The 22,915-nt window shown below is 41.7% G+C and overlaps 1 protein-coding gene across 6 annotated transcripts in view; it reads left to right on the top strand.

Annotated features, from left to right (window-relative positions):
• MEIS2 (Meis homeobox 2) overlaps positions 1 to 22,915 on the top strand; it is a 166,141-nt gene that overhangs the window by 113,804 nt on the left and 29,422 nt on the right. For all 6 annotated transcript variants that reach the window (XM_088456581.1, XM_088456579.1, XM_088456582.1 and 3 more), the window contains exon 9: positions 9,426 to 9,502. In XM_088456581.1, the coding sequence (XP_088312707.1) occupies positions 9,426 to 9,502 (77 nt within the window). The remainder of the gene's footprint in view (positions 1 to 9,425; positions 9,503 to 22,915) is intronic.

The following is a 22,915-nucleotide window of genomic DNA, read 5'->3' as shown; positions in this document are numbered from 1 at the left end:
TTGGCCCCTGAGAAGATCCTCTTTCCTCCACCGCTCTTTTGGAACATATGTTGCAATACTCTTTCTGCTTAGTAGGCTTAGCCTCTCACCATAAGTAGATTAACCTTTTATGTCTTAAAAAAAAAAATCTTCAGTTTAAACAAGTGCCACATTCTTCCCGGAACAAAGTGTGCGTGTGACTGTCTTATCCCAGCATGCCTTGCAACAGTTTTAGCATGGCCAAATAGCAGAACTGTGGCAGGGCATGCTGGGAAGTGTAGTTCTACAACAGCTGAGGGCCGATTGGGGCTCACTCCTCTATAACCTTAGTTTACTAAGTACATTTACCAAAGCACCAATTTTTATTTCCAATTGAGTGAAGATTTGTTTTCTGTTTGTTACACATTCATGTGTTAATAATATTATTATTGTTTGTCTTATACGCACAATACTGAGTCTTTGTTTATTAGACTTCAGGTCCTTACTAATCAAATGATTCTTTCAAGGCTAAATGGAGATACATATTAACTTCTACAGTCTACTTTGAGTCACAATCCTGAGTATATTATATGTCAATCGCCTGGGCCAAATATGTCTTGAGCAGTTATAGCATAGATTGCTGGGGATGCAAGTGTGTATTAAGTGCAGCCTTGCGTGCCCTGTAACAAACCAAGAGGGTTTATTTATTTTGAGTTGGCATGAAAATGAATAGTTGCCTGCATCAGCCATATTCCTGCAGGCTGACATCTGACCTCCAGCGGACTTATAGCCAGTGTTAAATAAGAGAGTAGGGGACAAAGAGGTTAGAGGTCATTTAGATTTCCCCATGGTTATATTCACCTAGAATTGTGGACATTCATTAATGTTGAAACCCAACCACCTATTACCATAATTACAAACTAAAGAGTTTCTTTATTTCATAGCATCACAAGCAGTAGTTACGTTGGTAAGCTTTAGACCCAGGGCATTTTGGGAGAAGGAGCTGACACTTTAAAAAAAAAAAAAAAAAAAGTGCTGTGCTGCAAAGCATAGAGGACCTCATTCAGAGTCGGTCGAAGCGGCCGCTCGGTCGTACGGGAAAAGGGGCCATATATGCAAATGATTCCCTCGCAAGTTGCGTCCCTAAGTTCGGATGGGTAGCTGGCCGACCAAGGGGAGGAAGCGGTCGGAAGACAAAAAAAATACGCCCCCTTCTCATACACATTACACGTCATCTCCGGGCATATAAGGATTAATCGAGACCATCGGGAACCATCGGAACTGGTCGTAGAGCTTAAGGTTGACCATACCCTCTTTTAAGCTCTACGATCATGTCAGTGTAAAAACCTCCCATGTCACATGTGCCATGACGCTACTTTGTTAATTATGCACTCCCATAAACCGTATGCACTCCCACAAAACGCTGTTCGCATAATGAGGCACGCCTGCGTTCGGATCTCCACTCCCCCGTTTTCAAGCACCTTCCCCTGTTACCACCCACAAACGCCTCAATCTGTCACTCAAACTACCGACCTGGCTGTGTTCAAGGAGAGAGAAATTTCTGATCGTAGCGGCTAGTTTGCGCACGCGCATTGCAAACTTTCCGCATGCGCAGTATAGCGAACTTCGGTGGCATACGACCGTGCGGCCGCTTCGACCGACTCTGAATGAGGTCCAGCTTATCTATCACACCTATTGAAGGCAGGCAGGATTTTATCTTCATGTGTCTGCGTAGTGCGGGAGATGCATGGTGTCGGAGAGAAGCCAAATGTCCATAAACTAATAGATCAGAAATAAATCCGGAAACGCCGATCGGCGGCTATCGATAAATGCCGATCCGTCTGGGAATCTGATACATTTTTCATATTAAAAATCCCCAATTTGCCGTTCCCAATTATTTTTTGATTGGGATTGGCAAATCAGGGAAATTCAACATGTTGGATTTAACCGATACCCTGGCGCCTGGGGATCGAGGAATTGCAACAATGTATGGGGCCCATTAGATAATTCAAGAGTAATTAAAGAGTGATAAAATGTCTTTGCATTAGTAGTGTTATGCTGGGTATACACTAAATGTCCTTTAATCCGACGGATCGGAGCGACATATCGGGCACATCGTCTGGTGTGTATCCGCTAAGTCACTGACGATGCGTGCTCCAGCGCGCCATTGGCCCTACAGGCAGGTCCGACGGGGGATATAGTTAGTGAGGGCCATGCTGCCGAATGCGGATCCACCGCTGGGTCCTGTCGCTGACGAGGTCGGGGACACTACCCGGCTTAAGTGTACTAAAAATAAGTTAGAATTATGGTCACTACAAATGAATTACAATATTATAATTGCTGATTGCTCTATATTTATATTAAAGGTTTGGACTCGCGACTATTTTTTAAGATTTGTTCACTACTAGCGATAGTTGCTGTTTTATATGTTTGGATTACACAACTATAGCAGCTATTCTCAGTTACAACAAAATATTTCTGCCATCGCGTCTCCAGTGTTTAAATAGCTATTACGTTTTTTTTTTTCTTTTTTGTATTCACCATTGGCTTATATTTATGTACTTGTAATTAGCGCAGTGTGTAGTGTGACCCTTGGAGGGTTAATAGAGGGTTACATCCAGAGGAAAGCCTGATAAATAATACAATGGCCTTGTGCAAAACGAGATTTGCTTTTAGAGGCAGCACTGGATGGCAAGAAGCAGAGGGCAGAATAGGTTTATCAACAAAAGGAAAGAATTCAAATCAGCACCAGCCCGGGGACACCTGGAGCCTGTGCATTGCACAACCTCAGCACTTCTCACACTGCTGCCTATCCGCTCAAGCACAATATTAACCCATTTAGTAGGAGGAAGCTACACCTACCCTCTCCTGCATCGTAAGCTTTCCCTACCTACATTTGTATCATACACACATAACTAATCTGTGAGGAGTGAACTGGGAGGTGACGGTGATAAAATGTGTTCTAAGAATCCTGATGTATAATAAAACAATGCTAATTAATGGAACATAATAAACAGTATGAGGATGAAGAAATAATAATATTATTAATGTTATATAGCACTTTTCTCCATATAGGACTCAAAGTGCTTTACATTTGCATTTTTTTTTAAAAACACAGGATATAAAATAAACAAACTTAAATAGTATATGGACAAGCTGCAAATACTTTTAGTTTAAGACATCAGCGGTAGTCTGAGAGTTGCCAGGGTTTGCACCGCTGACAGATATCCCAGTTCCTTTCAGCACCTCTGGGTGCTGGATTCTTTCAGCATTCATCAGTTAAAGGGAAGCTGCAGCTTATCTGGAGGATGGCAGAGCCTGAGGCTCAGATTATTGTTGATCCCTCGCAGGACCCTTGGCCTTCTCGTTCTGCCCTGCACCAGGAGCTGGCTGAATGTTGCAGATATTTCGCTGACTCTTGTGCTAGTTAAGGAGCTATGCAGCGTGGCTGTGTGATGAAAGCTTTGTGTGCATTAACTTGCAGGGCAATGGGCTTTTTAACCCAGACAGTGAGGACTTACTGGAGAAACTCACACGTGCTGATCAGTGAGAGAGGTGTTACATTGTGCAGCGCAGCCTGTGTCCTGGAGTATGCTGCTGGTAAGCCACTGGTCTGCCTGTTCCTGTATTTGAAGTGAATCCTCCTTTGGGACTATCCAGCTTCTTGATCGCACTTCCATCATCTATATCTCTCAGCCTAATGAACTCCCAAACCTGGTTACCAGCAGAGACCAGTTCAAAGATCAAGTGACATTTAATGCAACCTAGTCTTTTAATTCAAAAATATAAACAAACATTATGTCAAGGCCTTCTAACTTCTCAATGTGCAGCACAGGGCACCCCTCCTTCTCAGAAAACATGATCTTCCACTTAAGACACTTCTGACTTACAAATCACACAGTATAGAATATAGGTATGCATGTGTGAATATATATATATATATATATATTATTCAACAATACCAGCCAGATGAATTAGACATGGACGTCCTCTGTTGATTGCCGGATACTCTTGGAGCAAAGCAGGGATACTAAATGGAGGCGTGTCAAAGGGGTTAATGTTGGTGCATGTGGTTAGTTGAGTGGAAGCGATTCTAGGTAAAAATAAAAGCAGTTGCTCCAATAGTCTGACAGTTAAGATGCTTAAACTGAGGCCTACTGGACACATTATTCCCTTGAGGGAAAGCGGGTTTCTAGTAATGAGCTTTTAAAAGAGCATGTTCCCGCAAAGGTACTGAGGCATTACAGCACTGCTTTGTGATAAGGCAACTCATGGGATTGGATAATGGCTTAACCTCCATGCTCCTGTTGCATCTTTCAGGCATGATGGTTACCATTTCCGGGCTAGTAAAGAATTAAAAAAACATTAAAAGGAAAAAAGGTAGAATATAAATCACAACGGAAAAGTTGACTAAGAAAAGTAGACTTATATTTGATGGTTATACCATTTGCATAAATGTAGACTTATTTATAACTCCATAATGCAAATAGGAGTATCACTGTTTTATATTCTCTCAAGAAGATGTTTATTATAATAATATACTGCAGTATAAAGTATTACAGCAGGATACCAGTGCTACTTTATTCCTCTCTCTGTATGTATATTGCTACGCTACCAATACAAACATTTGTCTTTATTTTGGAAAGAAAGAAAGCAAACATGTGATTGGTTGCTGTCGGCAGTACCATGCTGCCCCCTCTCCCCTCCCATTACTTTTTATAAATGCCCCCTCAATATACATTTAAAAGAGTTGGGAAAGTATTCAGAAGGGTCACATGACCAATGTGTCATGTGATCATGTCAGATGCCAACTGATCTGTGGCCAAAAGTCCCGCATAGGACCTACTACAGATACGTGTGTGCTAAGGATAGTCAGACAGGGATACTGCTACACACCTTATGCAAACTGTATAGTAGAGAGGCAATGTAACCACTTTAGAGGCCAAGGACGAGCACAAGGGTTTTCTATATAGAAATCTATTTATTTATATTTCTGACGAACAAACCAGCATGCAGCAGATGGCTTCCTACTAAATATTTAAAACCTGTTTTATGCATATACCTCTGTGTGTTGAGACACTTCCCTGAGAGTGCTTTATATGGCTAATTAATTTAATTACACCCACACTGATCGTGTGTAACCATATTTTGCATTATAATCTCTAATAGGAGATCTGGACTCCCACACCAGCGCTATTCTAGAGATTGTTCTGCTCTCTTCCTGACGTGTGGTCACACATGTGCATGTAAAATTAACTCTGTCAGCGCCAACAGGATCTGCAAGATCCAGGATTCCAGGTTTCAGGATGTTTATTCTTTGTTTGTCATAAGTTTTTCACATGTACAACATTGCAGCATTTAACCACACTTTTAAATAAGTTCTTGTGATATACACAACAGTACTAGTCAATATTTACAGGAGTCTTAATTGTGTTCAGGCAATAGGACTCATATTACTGCTGCACTTCTTTGTAATGTATTCACTGCTTCCTTTAAATGAAGTAGATTATTAACAAAATACATGGGAATAAGAAATTGAGATTTGTAAGAAAAAATACACAATTTGTATATTAGTTGCTTGTGCTACAAATATTATTTTGGGGGGGATGGGGACATATGTTACATACATGATTTGTAGACATGTTTTAGATCCCAGTCCATATATTTAGCACCACTGAGCTAGTGCTCAAACACACACAGAGCTGGCTCCTATGGCCCAGGCCATAACCAATCATAAGACTCCAGTGCTTTGAGAAGCAATGCTAACCACCGCATCACCATATCAATTATTTTACCAGATTAGTCAACTATGATTATATTTCCGAAACTGTCTGCTCTGTGTGTGGCCACCTGTAGGCTTTATCGCCTCCTCTGTCCTATGGTGATGACCATATGTCCCAAAAATCTAGATAAGCCCTCATATATGTGATATTTATGGGATTTTATTTATGGGATTTAAATGTGAAATGCAATATATAAGAGATTACACTTAGATGATGGGAAGTTCTGAACTGTAAGCATGTTGGGTAGGATCAGTGGCAAACGCAGGATTTCTAGAGGGGGGCTTCCAAATGCTTGAATTTAGACCGAGTGTGGCGGTATACAATCGGGAAACCGGCTGCCGTAATACCGACAGCCGGCTTCCTGACTGTCATATCCCGGCGAGGGTGAAATGCCGTGCGTCTACATTTCCCCGATGCCGGGAGACAGGCGCCTGGCATCCCGATCGAAGGGATGCTGGGCGCCGCGAGCGGACATGCGGCCGGCGGGATTTCATACCGATTCCAATGTGGCCAGTCCATGAAGAGGGCATAATTAGCACTTAACCAGCTTTAATATGCATCATACAAAGTGTATTGTGTGTCATAATTCCAGCAGATACAGGACCAGCGATTACAGTAAACCATTAGATGCGGCAGTAGGTTCATCAGCCTGAGCTGAATGTTTTTATTTTAGATGTGACCACCATTCCAAGAACATGCAGCACTAGTAAAATTCTATTATATTTCTATTTCTATTGTGGCAATGGTGTGGGCTGGGGAGGGGGGTTTCCAGGCAGACGCAAACCCCCCCTGCGTTTGCCTATGAGGATAAAATGTAATAATGCAGTGTTTATAAAGCTGTTACATATTCCATTGCATTGTATGATAAGAAATATAAAGTATGGTTATCCCTCTCTATATGAATTTAAAATCTAACTCAATAGGAGAGACAAGACATGAGGTGGGAACTGATTCAGATAAATCATCTTTTCCACCATCCTAATCATTTTGTGGACTTTAAAGTCATTAATGGGAAGAAAAAAATATTTCTGCAAAATAAGTATTTTAGCATAATATGTTTACAGCAGGCATCACATGACAGTGTCCTGTACTATGAGTTGTGTATCTAAATCACCAACACACATTTACGTGTTCTTTGTTCCTCAAACACCTCATTACACCATAAAACGACTCTGGTTCAATAACCGAATTCACGTCAGTAGGAATGATTACAGTGACTTGTATCTTCGCAGCAAGGACAAACCATTCTGTTTACTAACCTGCAAAGCACTTTTTATTTGTGTGCACTGCGGGGTAAGCCCTGGTGCTCTCAGTAATCAGAATGTCACAGAGCACCCAGTAGGGACTGCACCTGTAATCAAATTGCCATCAATTCCTTTTCAGTGTCAATGTTCATTCTGTGTAAGGCACAAAGTACAGGACAAATAAGTCCCTGAAACTGGTACTAGGGAGTGCAGTGCTTCAAAGGGATTTAACAGAGAATGAACCAGAGGACGACATTATGGAGCATAGAACTAGTTAACAGCTTTACACAGTGTCAGTGGATGAATTAACATACTGCCACCCCCCTCCCCCCCCCCCCCCAATCCCCTTTCTTAAATTATGTTTTCAGCCAATTAAGTTCCTTTTTCCCCATGCAGTTGGAGGCATTCTGTTCCCAGCCACCCTGGGATGGTGATGAGCTGGGTTTCTCGTCAGCCCTCATTCATTATCTCCATTACCGCCAGGAGAATAGGTGGCAGTGGCATTGTTGGGAGCAGGCTGTGGGTTAGAGGTAGCATTTATCACACAGGCTGTTCACAGCCCCTGACAGTCCACCACTGATGGGATAAGGCCTACCCCAGGCAAATTACCCACAGCTTCCCAATATACCTCAGTCTTTTTCCCTGGGTCGAGAACTATTAGTGGTTTTGATAACAGTGAGGAGGTCATTAGCAGCATGGGCAGGCGGAGAGGAGGAGCAGAGAGGGGGGCAGACAAGGGAAAAAGCCTGGGTGTAATTACATGGATTCAATAGCGAGGCTGCTGAGGAAGCCAAAAATTTGTCAGCACCCAGCAATCAGGAAAATTTATTTTTTTTATTTTATCCTTAACCCATATTAACTCGGCATTATCATCTTTCCATGTTAACATTTGCAGAATATTAAAAGGCCGTGGTATACATACAAACAGAATTAACCCTGCTTTGTGACTGTGTGCCAGTACCTGCAGAACCAGACACAGAGTGACGACTGCCAGTTCTCCTAGGCAAGGGCCCTTCTGTATCATTAATCACAATTACATACTATTACACTCAGCTCTGCATCACAAATTGCATCCTAGTGTCTCTTTCCTTTCCCAAAATCTATGCATTTGGCACACAAACAATAAGCTGTTGGTTTAGTTTCTATCCGGCTATGCTTGGGGAGGAGAGGTGGGGGACTTGTGTAACCCATTGCATCGCTGCTCTCCAAGCCCATCCTGGCTAATTCCTTCATAGAAGCGGAAAAAGTTTGCTTGGTGCTGAATGGATGATATTTATTGTTCGACTTGGGCTAATGTATTGGCAATGGAGCATTCCAGCCTGAGCAAACAGTGCAGTTCAAACAGGAGGGATGGGACTCCTGTGCCCTTTCACAGAACCGTGTCATAGGAGCAGTAAGGAGACTGACTGCCCCACTTTCTGAACTGTGATTTATTACTTGTCTTTGTACTGCCTGTGTTTCTTTCCACATAGGGCAATGAGTAAGCACAAATGTGCAGAGCAAGCAAAAGTACAATCATTTTTCATACAACAAAACATTACTTTAAAGTCCTCCAAACAATCAGCTGGGAACGTAAACTTTAACATTTCTTTGTGGGAATGGGGCAAAAATTATTAAACAATATAATAAAAAATATTATTATTATTACCAGTTATTTATATAGTGCACACATATTCCGCAGCGCTTTACAGAGAATAGTTGGCCATTCACATCAGTCCCTGCCCCAGGGGAGTTTACAATCTGTTCCCTATAACATACACTAGGGTTCTTTTTTTTTGTTTGGAGCCAATTAAGCTGCCAGTATATATTTTGGAGTGTGGGAGGAAATGAGAGTACCCGGAGGAAACCCACGCAAGTACAGGGAGAATATACAAACTCCAAACAGTTAGGGCCGTAGTGTTAGTAGAACCCACAACCTCAGCGCTGTGAGGCAGTAATGCTAACCATTACACCGTCTGTGCTGCCCAACATGGTTTTCTGCTACCAGGCTAAAGCTGGGTACACACTGACAGATATAATGGCCGATCAATTGATCGGTCAATTTATCTGCTGCCCGTCGGCCAGTGTGCACCAGTGTGTCAGTGAACGACGTAGTTCACAGACATATCGCAATGGCTGTGCTGCACAGCCGATGGACAGATATATCTGTCTATGGGCAAGTGGGTATGGGCAGTCTACAGCCAGCCCGTATACATGCAGCAGCCACCGGGGGGAAGGGGGCGGACCCGCCTCCACCCCCGACCAGCGGGACCATCCGCTGCCTGGAAGATGATGATCATTCAGTGTATATGAACGACCATCATCTACAGATATATCTGCTAGGTCACTAGGTGTGCACCCACCTTAACAACATTGTCTTGTGCAGATAATATTTTTATTATTATTATTTATGCATTTTATTTCAGTGCATTTCTGAAGTTTTCTGATTCTTGTGTTACAGCATCCATACCCCTCAGAGGAACAGAAGAAACAGTTAGCACAAGACACAGGACTGACTATATTGCAAGTAAATAACTGGTGAGTATGACCCCCTCTGCATGCAGCACATGGTTACTACTATGTCTATATGTAAACTCACTCAACACATAATTGTGACTTTGTAAAGCAATTTCAGATTGGCCCATATTAACATTGTGTGAGCTAATCACTGAATTTCTTTAGTTTGTAAGTAATTTATATTAGTTTTAAGTGGCAGACGCTATACTTTATGTAGAATTCTCATTATCATTTTTCCAATCATCCCATTGCAGTTTTCCAGCAAACACCATTGTTATTATCCCCTAACCCCCTTAAAAACACTCTCGATAGAATATCCATTAATATATATATATTATATATAGTACTTCCAAAGTCTGCCTACTTACAGTAAATGCCTCATTACACATAATTTAGTCTGGTTTTCACAATGGTAAATTCCTAGATGATAGATTTCAAGTTTTAAAAGCAGATGTTAAAATAAATAACAATTAAACATTGAGTTCGTGTCATTTTCAAGCTGTATATTTGTACCTGTAAAATCAACTTCCAATATAGTAGCAATCTCCCTGAAGAGTCTAGCAATCTCCCTGATTGCACCTTACCCCCCATTGTGAAGCTGTTTTATATATATATATATATATTTATATACATATAAAATATATATATATATATATATATATATATATATATATATATATATATATACAAGGATATACATTCAATTGGAATCATTAGTATCATTTCCCTGCATTGGCTATAAGGCACAATGATCCCTATGGCTAAATGCATTTTCTGAAGAGTATCAGTGTATTTTCATCAACAAGTAGATCTTACTGACTGCTTTGGGGCTCGTTTACTTTTGTATGTAAATCAAAGTTATGACATGCCTCTCAGATGTAGCAGTGCACGTCCACTGTCCAGCCGCACTCATAGGTGTTGCTTTCACAGTCTCCCTGAAATGCTTAGTCAAAAGTAGGCAAGTATGGGTTGACGTAATTCCCGTCGTAGCTGTGATCCTGTATGCAGTGCCCACTAGCAGCTTCTCAATTCTGTTGTTTGCAGACATAGACGGACGATCGGTTTCACTACGGTCGCAGCATTGATGTTCTCAGCATCCCTATGGTAACTTAGAATGTCCATCAGAAGTAAGCCGCTGGAGCCTTAACCACTGCGTACGAATTCGCAGTCACAGACACGCCACCAAAACTGTAGCAACACGCCTGCATTTCAGTTGCCACCCTTCCCTCCCTTACCTGTAACAATCGCTACTTGATGGTCAGTCACTCTGCACCCAAGTACTCACTGCAGCTGCCATCAGTAATGAAACTGGGAGCATGCAGGGGCGTCAAAAGCCGCACCCAGGGAGGGGGCGTGACCTAAGCATGGGAGTGGTGACCACGCCCCTTTAGGTTTTAAAAAAAATGCAGCAACACTGCTCGCTGAGAGCCCCTCAGCACAGTGCAAAGCCAGCGGGGGGTGCGATCAGTGTGATCACTTCCCACAGGCATAGGAGACTGCCGCAGCTGCTGCTCAGCCCCCATGAGTAGTCTCCCACTACAGCCCAGCACACAGCAGCGTGTGCTGGGCTGCTGTGAGATAAGAGGGAGGAGCGCCAGACCCGGGCCCTTCTAGCAAGCCCGGTCCGGGTATATTAGTACTCGCTTCTTCCCCTATCTGCTCCCCTGGGCACATGTGCAGTATGACTCATACGCAAAACAAAAAACAAGTCCCCTTTATGGTGATTTTCAGATATGTTATCTCCCTGTTCCTGTAGTAGAGCAGGGAAAACAAATCATCCCTGTCCCAGCCAGTCACATGACCAGTTTACGTGTCACCCAAAATCTCTTTAATTGCCCGGAATGTAGATTCTATTTTACCAGTGAAAGAGATTTCATTGCAATGGGCTCTGTGGGAGCAGCGCTAGGGGCGGGGGGGAGGGGTTATTGCCCCAATTATTCCCCCTCTTCCCCCTAGATCCTCCACTGGTGAGGCTGGTGAGGTGTACAGTGGAGGACAGCAGATGCAATTCTTCTAGTGCTCCAATGATGCTTTCATGGTTCTGTTTTTAATGAGGGAAGGAAAGTATAGTGCTGCAGTCTGTGACATTTGATTAAAAGCTACTTGGTGTTGCCTTTTAACAAGCTGATTTATGCTGTCTACAGCAGGGGCTCTCAGCTTCCATATTTCAGAGAACCTCTGTGTTCATAATCATCTGGAAGCGCTTCATACTCCCACTTAGCCTTGACCAGCAATTTATGTATTAGAAAACATGCTACAAATATACTACTGAAACTGAAATGGCTTTAGTCGCTGAAAGGGCAGGAAAAGAGTGTGAGCACTGATAGTATTCCCCACTATTTAATCCTTCTCTTGTCTAAGCCTCCCAAATCATGTACTGTTTATTTATAGACTGTATGTAAAATGCCCTTTCTTCTAGCTTTGTAAGGCTACTGACATATCTGACATGTATTGTGTACCATCAATACATAGAAATACTCTATGCACTTCTTCTGCAATCTCCCCACCAATTGTACCCATGGTGTAGGTTTTATACTACATTATTTTAATTTGGTGTTTTCTGTATAATCTCCTTGTACTGAGCCTAGACGCGATCCAAGTGTTATAAATAATTTCAGTTGTACAGAAGGTCATGTTTCTTTATTGTCACTTGGAACCAGCCAATTAGCAGAACATCTAATGCAAATTGGTTCTATTTCAGTTTTATCTATATTCCATGTGACCGGGTTCCAAGCCTCTGTAGTCAGAGCCCTATTAGCTATATGTTACAATACCGCTATTAGAGGTCTTCACAAGAGCACATGGGCTCTGAAGTTCCTGAGCAGGTTGCTGTGATTTGTGCTTTTTCTTTTTGGCCCATCTTGACAACACACGACCTGCTTTGATATCTCACAGTCAGCCTTAGAACGATACCTTTCTGTGTGGATTAGCCCTGACTGTAGGGCTGGATGAGAGAGACACACAGGGAGGGGGAGCAGAGAAGCTGCAGGATTTTCAGACAACGATCAGAGCCGCAGAGAAATGATATTGGATTTACTTATCAAAATACAGGCCCCGGTTTTTATCACAGGCTTAATTTTGTTCCCGACATTCCGGGGTGATGTTCAGATTAATTGAAACGACAGTTCTCTTTCAGAATTCAGGGATAGTATTTGCACGGATTTCAGTACTAATACAAACTTAATTACATGGGACTCTATTTTATCATTCTAATTCCATGTAGCCGGCTCTATTTACAAATGAGAAGCCTTCGCCTTTTATTCACAGCTTCCCTTAATATATTTATCAAAGCAGGTTGATTTACAAAGTGCTCTATCTGTGCTGTGCAGGCAGGCAGACACCAACAAAGCCGTTAGCTTTATCAGCCTGAGCTCCTGATGAGCCACCAGCGGGTCAATTGATTTTCGTGGTTCTCTGATTCATTTTTCCCCCCTCCCCATTTTTTACGGATCACAATGAGAGACACGCACAGAGAATTAGCTGGTTTGTCTGACTTATCAGTTGGGCAATTTTTTTTTTTCTCTGCTTTTTTTTTTTTTTTTTAAAGCTACTTAAGTTGGCCACAGGAACTGCTGTTATCAGAGTTTAATGCACCCTATAGTGTGGATAGCATTTCAATTAAACCAGTAACCACAGCTTAGGTGCAGCCATTTCCATGCTGAGTGCAGTACAGAAAGTGATGCGCCTAGCTAGAGAGGCAGAAAATTGAGTTGCCTTGCTTCTGTCTACGTGATTAATGTAGAAATAAACTGCTAACCTAGAGAAGAGACTGATACACAGTGATACACAGTACAAAGCAAAGCTTCTCAGCCAAGAGATCCCTCTTTTCTTCGGGAGGAGGGGAAGGGGGGCGACTTGGTTATGTTCTATCAAGGTTTTTGTATTTATCGCCTTTCTTTCTTTTGTTGTTTTTGTTGTTATTGTTGTTGTATTTGTTCTTGAAAATTTGAGACAGTAGAAATCCAATTTCCAAAGTAGCTAGAGGACAAAGAGCAAGTTTATGTGACTGGGTTATATGGTCAGTTGTTCCTTTACTAAAACATATGTTTGTCAGTTGGAATATGGTTTTATTACATGACGTTCCTATCTAACACAGGGGATCTCATTCATAGATAAAATAAAGCCTATGGTGCTTTGCTGCACTAAAAGTCTAGCATTATTATTAATGCCTCAGTAATGAGTAAATACAGTGCAGTGATAGTAAAATACCCATACATGCAATTAAGCTTCAAATGTCTCTTCCTCCTTTTTGGCTGGTGCAGCCCACCTCTCTAACTTGGTAAAACATGGGGGTAGGGTTACTAAAGTTTCTGAAACAGACAAGTGGTGGTGTTGTCCAGAGCAACCAATCAGATTCTAGCTAACATTTCTCTATTGGATTCTAGAAAATGATAGACAGAATCTGATTGGTTGCTATGGGCAACACCACCACTTGTCTATTTTAGAAGCTTTAGTAAATCTACCCCATGTAGTGATTTTGATGGCTAGTTTGCCCAATTTAGACAAAGATAGCCCAAATGCTACCAAAATGCCCAGCCACCCTGACCTCTATCCAATCTGTACGCTTTTATATTTGGCCAACTCAAACAAAGATCCTGTTTTTTGGAACTGAAATCACGCACACCTTTAGGCATAACTGTTGATGAGGGCCATCCTGTTAGCTAAAGTACCTGTGACATTTCTATATCCTGCACATGCTCAGTAAGCTGAAAGGATGGATAAAAAAGACAATGGGGATGTCTTACAGACAGGGTAGATATCGCATGAGGGATACTTCATACCAGCCCATCATATCAAAAGATAAAAAACGCAGTCTTGACTGAAAGATCCCAGAGGGATAAAAATAAGTAAGCTGTAAAAATATGGGGAAGGGGTAGGGGTTCATATATATTCCTTACCACCTCAGCTTGGGGGTGACCCTGGTTTACTGTTTGATGTCTGATGTATCCTAAACATTGCGTTCTGTACACATTATTCATGTATAGGTGGTGGAAATGAAGGATACAAAGCGTATGGTATTGAGTAAAAAAATAGGGAAAAAAATGAGGACATTTCTAAATAAATGAGAATACTAAACAGTTCTGCCAAAATAGCTACATCAGGAAATAAGTCAAAGTAAGTGGAAAGGACAAACTCATGCTCAAAAAAAGATATCATTGTCTGATTTCACAATAATGACTGGAGAAATGTAGATTAATGTGATAACTGTTATTGGCTGAATGGTTGTTAGTTGCAAGGATTCTAGAAACAAGCTCCCTACATCAAGAGGATTTTAGTTTCTTTACATGCAATAACAATCAGTTTTTCTGACTCTCTATATATATGTATGTAATTATTTATCCAGTATATTACTGTTGGTACAAGTGTAAACACATACAGTGGTTACAAGCTAATGTATATAAATTACTATTGGTACAGATACATTACAAACATATACAGTGATTCAAGCTAATGTATATAAATATTATAATACTGTTCGTACAGATGCAAACATATACAGTGGTTACAAGCTAATGTATATAAATTACTATTGGTACAGATACATTACAAACATATACAGTGATTCAAGCTAATGTATATAAATATTATAATACTGTTCGTACAGATGCAAACATATACAGTGGTTACAAGCTAATGTATAGTATATAAATTATAATACTGTTGGTACAGATGCAAACATATACAGTGGTTACAAGCTAATGTATATAATACTGTTGGTACAGATGCAAACATATACAGTGGTTACAAGCTAATGTATATAATACTGTTGGTAGTTGGTACAGATGCAAACATATACAGTGGTTACAAGCTAATGTATATAATACTGTTGGTAGTTGGTACAGATGCAAACATATACAGTGGTTACAAGCTAATGTATATAATACTGTTGGTACAGATGCAAACATATACAGTGGTTACAAGCTAATGTATATAATACTGTTGGTAGTTGGTACAGATGCAAACATATACAGTGGTTACAAGCTAATGTATATAATACTGTTGGTACAGATGCAAACATATACAGTGGTTGCAAGCTAATGTATAGTATATAAATTATAATACTGTTGGTACAGATGCAAAATATACAGTGGTTACAAGCTAATGTACAGTATATAAATTATAATGCTGTTGGTACAGATGCACACATATACAGTGGTTACAAGCTAATGTACAGTATATAAATTATAATGCTGTTGGTACAGATGCAAACATATACAGTGGTTACAAGCTAATGTACAGTATATAAATTATAATGCTGTTGGTACAGATGCAAACATATACAGTGGTTACAAGCTAATGTACAGTATATAAATTATAATGCTGTTGGTACAGATGCAAACATATACAGTGGTTACAAGCTAATGTACAGTATATAAATTATAATGCTGTTGGTACAGATGCAAACATATACAGTGGTTACAAGCTATGGCAAAGTCTGTTTGTCTTTTTCACTCCTTCACCTTGCAAGGTAAACACGAGATTTGAAACTCTCCCTAACTTTTAGTGATAAGATATCAGACTCATTAGCAGGGAGCAAACTGAGGTTTCATTCTGGTTAAAGGTGACAGTTCCAGGAACTAAAACTGTGCAGCAGATTGGCAGGTAATCATCACACAGAGATAATGAGTGATTAGAGGCCGGAAAAGAGTGTGAAAGGGTTACAGGTGAATGCAAACTCAGATAAAAAGTCCTCACCCCATTTCTCATTGCCAGCATATGTTGGTTTACAAAGAAGCTCATAGCTATGAGTGTTTTGTTGCTTAGCGTGTGTAGAACAGCCATTTGTGAAATGCCGTATCTCTGAGAATATATGCATTACCTTAGCTACAGGCTTATCATTTGCTAAGAAAATATGGAGGACTTACAACTGTGAAAAATACAGCACTAGGGGGGGAGATGTACTAAGCCTTGGAGAGAGATCAAGTGGAGAGAGATAAAGTACCAACCAATCAGTTCCTAACTGTCATTTTCAAACACAGCCTGTAACATAACAGTTAGGAGTTGATTGGTTGGTACTTTATCTCTCTCTACTTGATCACTCTCCAAGGCTTGGTACATCTACCCATCTCCCATATATGGGGGTTGTGAAGCTGTCAAATTTACCAAACTCCAAAATGTTTGTCCCCACTAGTATAATGCCTGGAGATGGCATTACGTTATATTAGCCTATGGGCTACTGACTTGTCGATGTCACATATGCACAGTGTGCGCCAGAGGCCGAGCCAGCAAGCATGTTATAGTGTTACGCTATCACAATGCTTCCAGCTCTTCGTCAGGACGGACTCTTATTTCAGCCGGTCTCCTGGCAACAGCATTTTAGTAAATCCGCTGAAGATACTCATTTTTACTTTGCAAATGTACAAAAAATATTTATAGCATCCACATTAATAAGGTGGATTGTGATAAATATGCCCCCACTGTATCCTGTGAGTCCCTAGCTTACTATTTATCTATCTTCTGTTTGCAAAGTACATTACAATTTCTGAAACTGTGAGGTTGCCCTATATATTGCAGCTTATCTTTACATTAGGAATACCTCCAAATAGTCCTGAATTTCATAGGATAGTACAGGTTGTGGGAGTCAAAATGGGTGTGGTCTGATACTGTGTAATGTTTTGGCCCTATTTTCATACCGTATAAGCCAAACACTACAATATATCAGGCAAAGCTATGCTTCCCGTAATTACTAGTAGGTTACTATCTTATTTATCTTTTTTAGACACTTCCCAGATCTTTAACTGCTACTTCTGGCACCTTGTACTATAGGCTTCCCACAATGGTGTAACATTATATAACTTGATTATCTTATGTATAATTACTCCCATGTTAATTTTGGGATGTGGTCGGCATCCCGGCATGCGCGATGCCGACGGTCTAATACCGATGTCGAAATCCTGACAGCATCGGGATTCCAGCACCAGTATCCGAACCGACAGCATCCCAAAGGTAAGTATCACCAGTTAGGGGAGAGTTAGGGTGCAGGGTTAGGGTTAAGCATCAGGAAGGGAGAGTTAGGATTAGGGTGCAGGGAGGGGGAGGTTAGGATTAGGCATCAGGAAAGGAGGGTTAGGTTTAGGGTGCAGGGAGGGGGAGGATAGGGTTAGGCACTAGGGAGGGAGGGTTAGGATTAGGGTGCGGGGAGGGGGAGGTTAGGCTTAGGCACTAGGGGGGAGGATGGGTTTAACTTTAGACACCAGGGAGGGAGGGTTAGGGTAGTGGTTAGGGTTAGATTTACCTTGTTTCCTGATGGGTGTCGGGATTCTGATTGTCGGGATGCTGCTGTCGGTATTCTGACAGACCATCCCGACTGCCAGCAATCCATACCCAACCCTTAATTTTAATCTTTTTATTCATATTGAGTTGAGCTGGGTACACACTAAACAATGTGTGTACCCAGCGACAGCACGATGCAATGGAACTATACAGTATATTGCGCTGACCGTACACACTACACAATCTGGTGTATGACCGTGTGATAGCAGCATGGAGTCATTCATTTCACCGTCCCATCTGCTGTGTTACAATGACCGACCGCCGTACATGCACAGACTATACGATCTGCACGATATATTGTTCCGATCCGCAGGGAACGATATATCGTATGACAGATAGCATAGTGTGTACCCAGCTTAACACTCTTCTTAAATATCTACTCACTTGTGTTCTGTGGTGTCTGCCTGCCTATCCTCCTCCCAATCAGATATGAAGAACCTCTTGAAGCAACTGTGAAATTATTTTGGTTGTCTAGGCCAGGATTTCAGGATTACTAATTTTAGAAATAATTAAAGCAGAGTATTATTGAATCCCAAGAAGTGGGTGTGATAATGGAACTGTTTAAAGACAGCTCCAAAAATACTGAGCCAAGTTGACATCAGGAGAAAAACTAAGCTCCTTACAACCCATTGGCAAACACGTATCACAATGACGATTGATAATATATATAATGTTTTCATTGTATCAAATGTCCAGTGTGATGTACTGTGTGGTCTAGCAATGCTTCCCAAACCGGATAGTCATGCATCCCCAACAGCTCATGTTTTCATGATTTATTTAATCATGCGCAGGTGACTTAGGGGCATATACATCAATATGCCCCTACAGTACCTCAATACTCTAGTATCTTACCTACAGTGAATTGTGGCGTTGGATCCCCTATTACCAGAGCAATTCAATATTGTTCCAGTGCATGGACAACTGCCCTGAAAAGCAGCCGTCCTCACAATCCATACCCAACGGTGTTAGTCAGTGCACATGTGCACACTGCCAGAGGGCATGCAGTGCAAAGTGGGTGGAGGGATCCCTCTTCGCAGTACAGATCCCCTTCCCATAGGAAAGAGCGGAGCCTGTTACCTAAACATGTGGAAACTAGCATTTCCGCATGTGTAAACGGGCCATTAGCGATGATGAATAGGCACTTGGGTGGATCAGTAATTGTTCTACTTGTTTTCATGCTCAGAAATCCTGAAAACATGAGCTGTTGGGGTGGGAGGCGGGGCGTAACATTTGGCAAACATTGGTCTATCTATATGCATGAAGAGGACCTAGATGGGATGCCTCTTTGAATAAGAGCACTCCACATGTGTGGGGAGACAGATTGACAACCATTCAGATTGCGTGAGAACATTCCTCTACACTCCAGTGTAATGGACATTAATGCCCTGAGATGGTGTTTTTGCATCCTCCATTGGGGTGAAGCCAATGTTTGCCCAGAGAACCCTGCTCTGCCTCTATATCTTATGCGGGCTCAGAGAAATACCTATGAAAATACATCTTTTTTTATCAGGAGATGAAAGACAGAACGTATACAGGGAGGGGAGGTTAGAACCAGATGATTCTCTGTTTTACGAATAAGCAACTTAATGTATCTTGGCACCCAGAGCCTGCCTAAGAATGCCTCGGGCTCTCTGTGAGCAGAATAGCAATTTTATTACTTTGTCATTAAACCAATTTCACAGCAGTATTGTTTGTTAATGAGCAGCGGCAAACGAGCGGAGATGTCACACACTGCAATAGCAGCGAGATTTGTGTCCCGAGCTCAAAGCAGAAAAAATGGAAAAGGCCATAGTAATAAAAGTGAGAGAAAGAGAGAGAGAGAGAGGGGGGGGTGCAGTTTGAGGTGGAAGGCGAAGTGTATAGGAAGCGCGGATCTTGTGTTTATGAGGTAACTGTTCCTGTAAGGAATAAAGGTCTGTAAGGCAAGCAGTTAAAACGAGGCCCATAAAATTAAAACCAAATTAAAGTACAGCGCAGGATTACTCAGCCTAGTTATGAGTAAAAAAAAAAAAAAACTAACTCTTTCACATTCATTGGCTCTAGTATAGTGCCAGGTAACAATGGGTTAACACCGACATTTCATTTGCGCCATATTTGAACTTTCGGTTGCTAAAATAGTATCGTTACATTATACACTATTTCATGGCAAAGCCCTGCACCATGTGGATTGGAGAGCAATTCATTATAGGCTCATGCTGGATTTTAATATATTCCTTTACTATGTACTGCACCTTTAAGATTACACATAATAATAGGTCCTGTTGTAAAAGGGGACAGGTGCGTCCGTATTCCTTGTGCTGGTCAGTGCACCATGCCTATCAGAGCTGGCCCACTGTTCTTAGGCCTATGAATAGGCTGGTCTCTCTGCAGCAAACTCATTTCCGTTCATTCAGGGTTAAGACCCTGCAGAGAAACCACAGCCCAAAGGACCTGGCACCACTGTCCAGCTGGTACTGAGCCAGACTAATCGATTCACTTGAACACTTCCACCTTTATTTAATGGGCTTTCTGTGTCTGCCCCTTACCATTGATACAAGACATTAGGGAGTGCTGACCTGTATGCCACTCTTTAACCCTTTACAACACATTGCATTTACAGGTTATCCCATTGTCCTCCTATTTATCCTGGGATTTAGGTAATGGTACAGTTAATGCAATCTTTCTGTCTGCTCATCGGTAAATAAATAGCATATACAGGAACTACCCTGCTTGCTGTTGCCTGTTATGTCATATCTTGCTGTTCCTCTTATTTATTAGCTTACTACAGAGTGTTTGCACCGTTATGCCATGCTCCATGGCATCAGACTGGCGCTTACATTTTGCACCTGTGTAAAAAAACTAGCTACATGTCTTATGTGTTCCATTTGTCCACAAATGTGCAGTAGTGTTGAACAACCCAGTTCCATAGTTTCATAAGAGGTGCTGAAAGGGCGGGGGGAGCGTGTACTAATTACCTGGGCTTCTTGGAGGGGCCCAGGCCAACTGCCTTTGCATCATGTCATGCCATGGGGATCGGTATGGAATACCGCCGGACGCATGCCCGGCGGTTCTAATCCCACCTGCGGAAGCCCGGCAGTGAAGATCCCGACAGGTAAGTATATTTACTATTGACTATCCTAACCCCCCCTCCTAACCATAACCCTCCCTTAGGGGTGCCTAATCCTAACCTCCCCCCCAAGTGTCTAACCCTAACCCTGTTAGTGCCTAAACCTAACCCCCCCTTCCCCGCAGCCTAAACCTAAGTCTCCCGGGGGGGTGCCTAATGCTAACCCCCCCTTCCCCTAGCCTAAACCTAACCCTCCCGGGATGTGCCTAACCCTAAGTCCCCCCCGGGAGCCCCTAACCTAACCCTCACCTCCTCGCCGACGTCCAGCTTACTTTCGATCGGTATGCCGGGCGTCGGGCTCCCGGCGTAGGTAAAATGACAAGCGTCGGATCTCGATGCCTGTCATTGGACCCCTGCCGGGATTAGACTGTCGGGAAGCCAACCGCCGATTCCTGACTGCATCCCATGCCACGTCCCGGCGCTGCACGTAGTGCAGCCATGGCCAAAAGTTTTGGGAATTGGTATTCACAAAGTTTGCTGCGTCAGTGTTTTTAGACCTTTTTGTCAGATGTTGCTATGGTATACTGAAGTAAAATTACAAGTATTTGATAAGTGTCAAAGGTTTTTATTGACAACTAGGTGGAGTACCCGGCATTGCCCGGGATTTTAAGAATGTTTGTTTACACATCATCCTCCAACCAACCTCTCCTTAGGCAGGCCTCACGAAAAGTGTGACAGACTTCCCCATCAACAGTCCTGATGTCTTCAAAGGATGTAGGACCTGTAACGGTGTAAAGCAAACTTTGGAAATAGAAGCATTAAAAATTAGTAGGATGTACATTGTAAACACAGCCAGCAGCTTCTGTTGCTCTGATACCTGGATGACCATCTACAGCGACTCCCTGTTTTCTACGCATGAAAACTTTGGGAGAAGCATTCCATGTATAATATTTTGGCAGCTCACAGTACATCAGGGTCCTTGCAAAGTCATAATTTTGACACAGTTGGAAGAAAGAAGTAAATGTTGTTGCATAATTTGGTATAGTCAGAGAGCTGAGAATGCTGGCAAAGCCTGCTAAAGCTCTCTTCGATAATAAACATTAAGATCATGACAAAACATGACAACACAAAACGCTTGCTCCGAGGCCCTACCCATGTGCCGTGAGGCCCCACAATGAGCATCCAGCAAAAATTGTGGTTTTAAAGTAATTAAAAATTAACAGTAATTAATTTAGATTTCAAAAAATTTTAGTTGCCTCCACCATGTTTTAATACGCTGGTATGTAAAATGTCACGATCTTCGGTTGTAAACTGTGGATTTATATAGAAAGACAGAAGGACAAATTTTTGCTTTGATATAGTAGAGAAGATAGAAAAGAAAAAATAGTAGATAAGCTAAATCCTTTTGTAATTCCGTACCTGACCTGTAGAGGGCCAATGCTATGCAAAAATTGTGTTTTTTCATTAATTAAAAATTAACAGTAATTAATTTCGATTTCAAATTTTTTTATTTGCCTCCGCCGTGTTTTAATATGCTCGTATGTAAAATTTTACGATTGTGGCTTGTAAACTGTGGATTTGTATAGAAAGACAGAAGGACAAATTTTCACTTTTATATAGTAGATTACGTTAAGTTTATGCAAAGAATCAATATTTGCAGTGTTGACCCTTCTTTTTCAAGACCTCTGCAATTCATCCTGGCATGCTGTCAATCAACTTCTGGGCCTCATACTGACTGATGGCTGCCCATTATTGCCTAATCAATGCTTGGAGTTTGTCAGAATTTGTGGGTTTTTGTTTGTCCACCCGCCTCTTGAGGATTGACCACAAGTTCTCAATGGGATTAAGGTTTGGGGAGTTTCCTGGGCATGGACTCAAAATGTTGATGTTTTGTCCCCCGAGCCACTTAGTTATCACTTTTGCCTTATGGCAAGGTACTCCATCATGCTGGAAAAGGCATTGTTCATCACCAAACTGTTCTTGGATGGTTGGGAGAAGTTGATCTTGGAGGATGTTTTGGTACCATTTTTATTCATGGCTATGTTCTTAGGCAAAATTGTGAGTGATCCCACTCCCTTGGCTGAGAAGCAACCCAACATATGAATGGTCTCAGG

This window comes from Taudactylus pleione, unplaced genomic scaffold, assembly GCF_031769625.1.
Source record: "Taudactylus pleione unplaced genomic scaffold, aTauple2 ptg000707l, whole genome shotgun sequence".
Taxonomy (NCBI): domain Eukaryota; kingdom Metazoa; phylum Chordata; class Amphibia; order Anura; family Myobatrachidae; genus Taudactylus; species Taudactylus pleione.
This window is presented reverse-complemented; position numbering and strand designations above follow the sequence as displayed.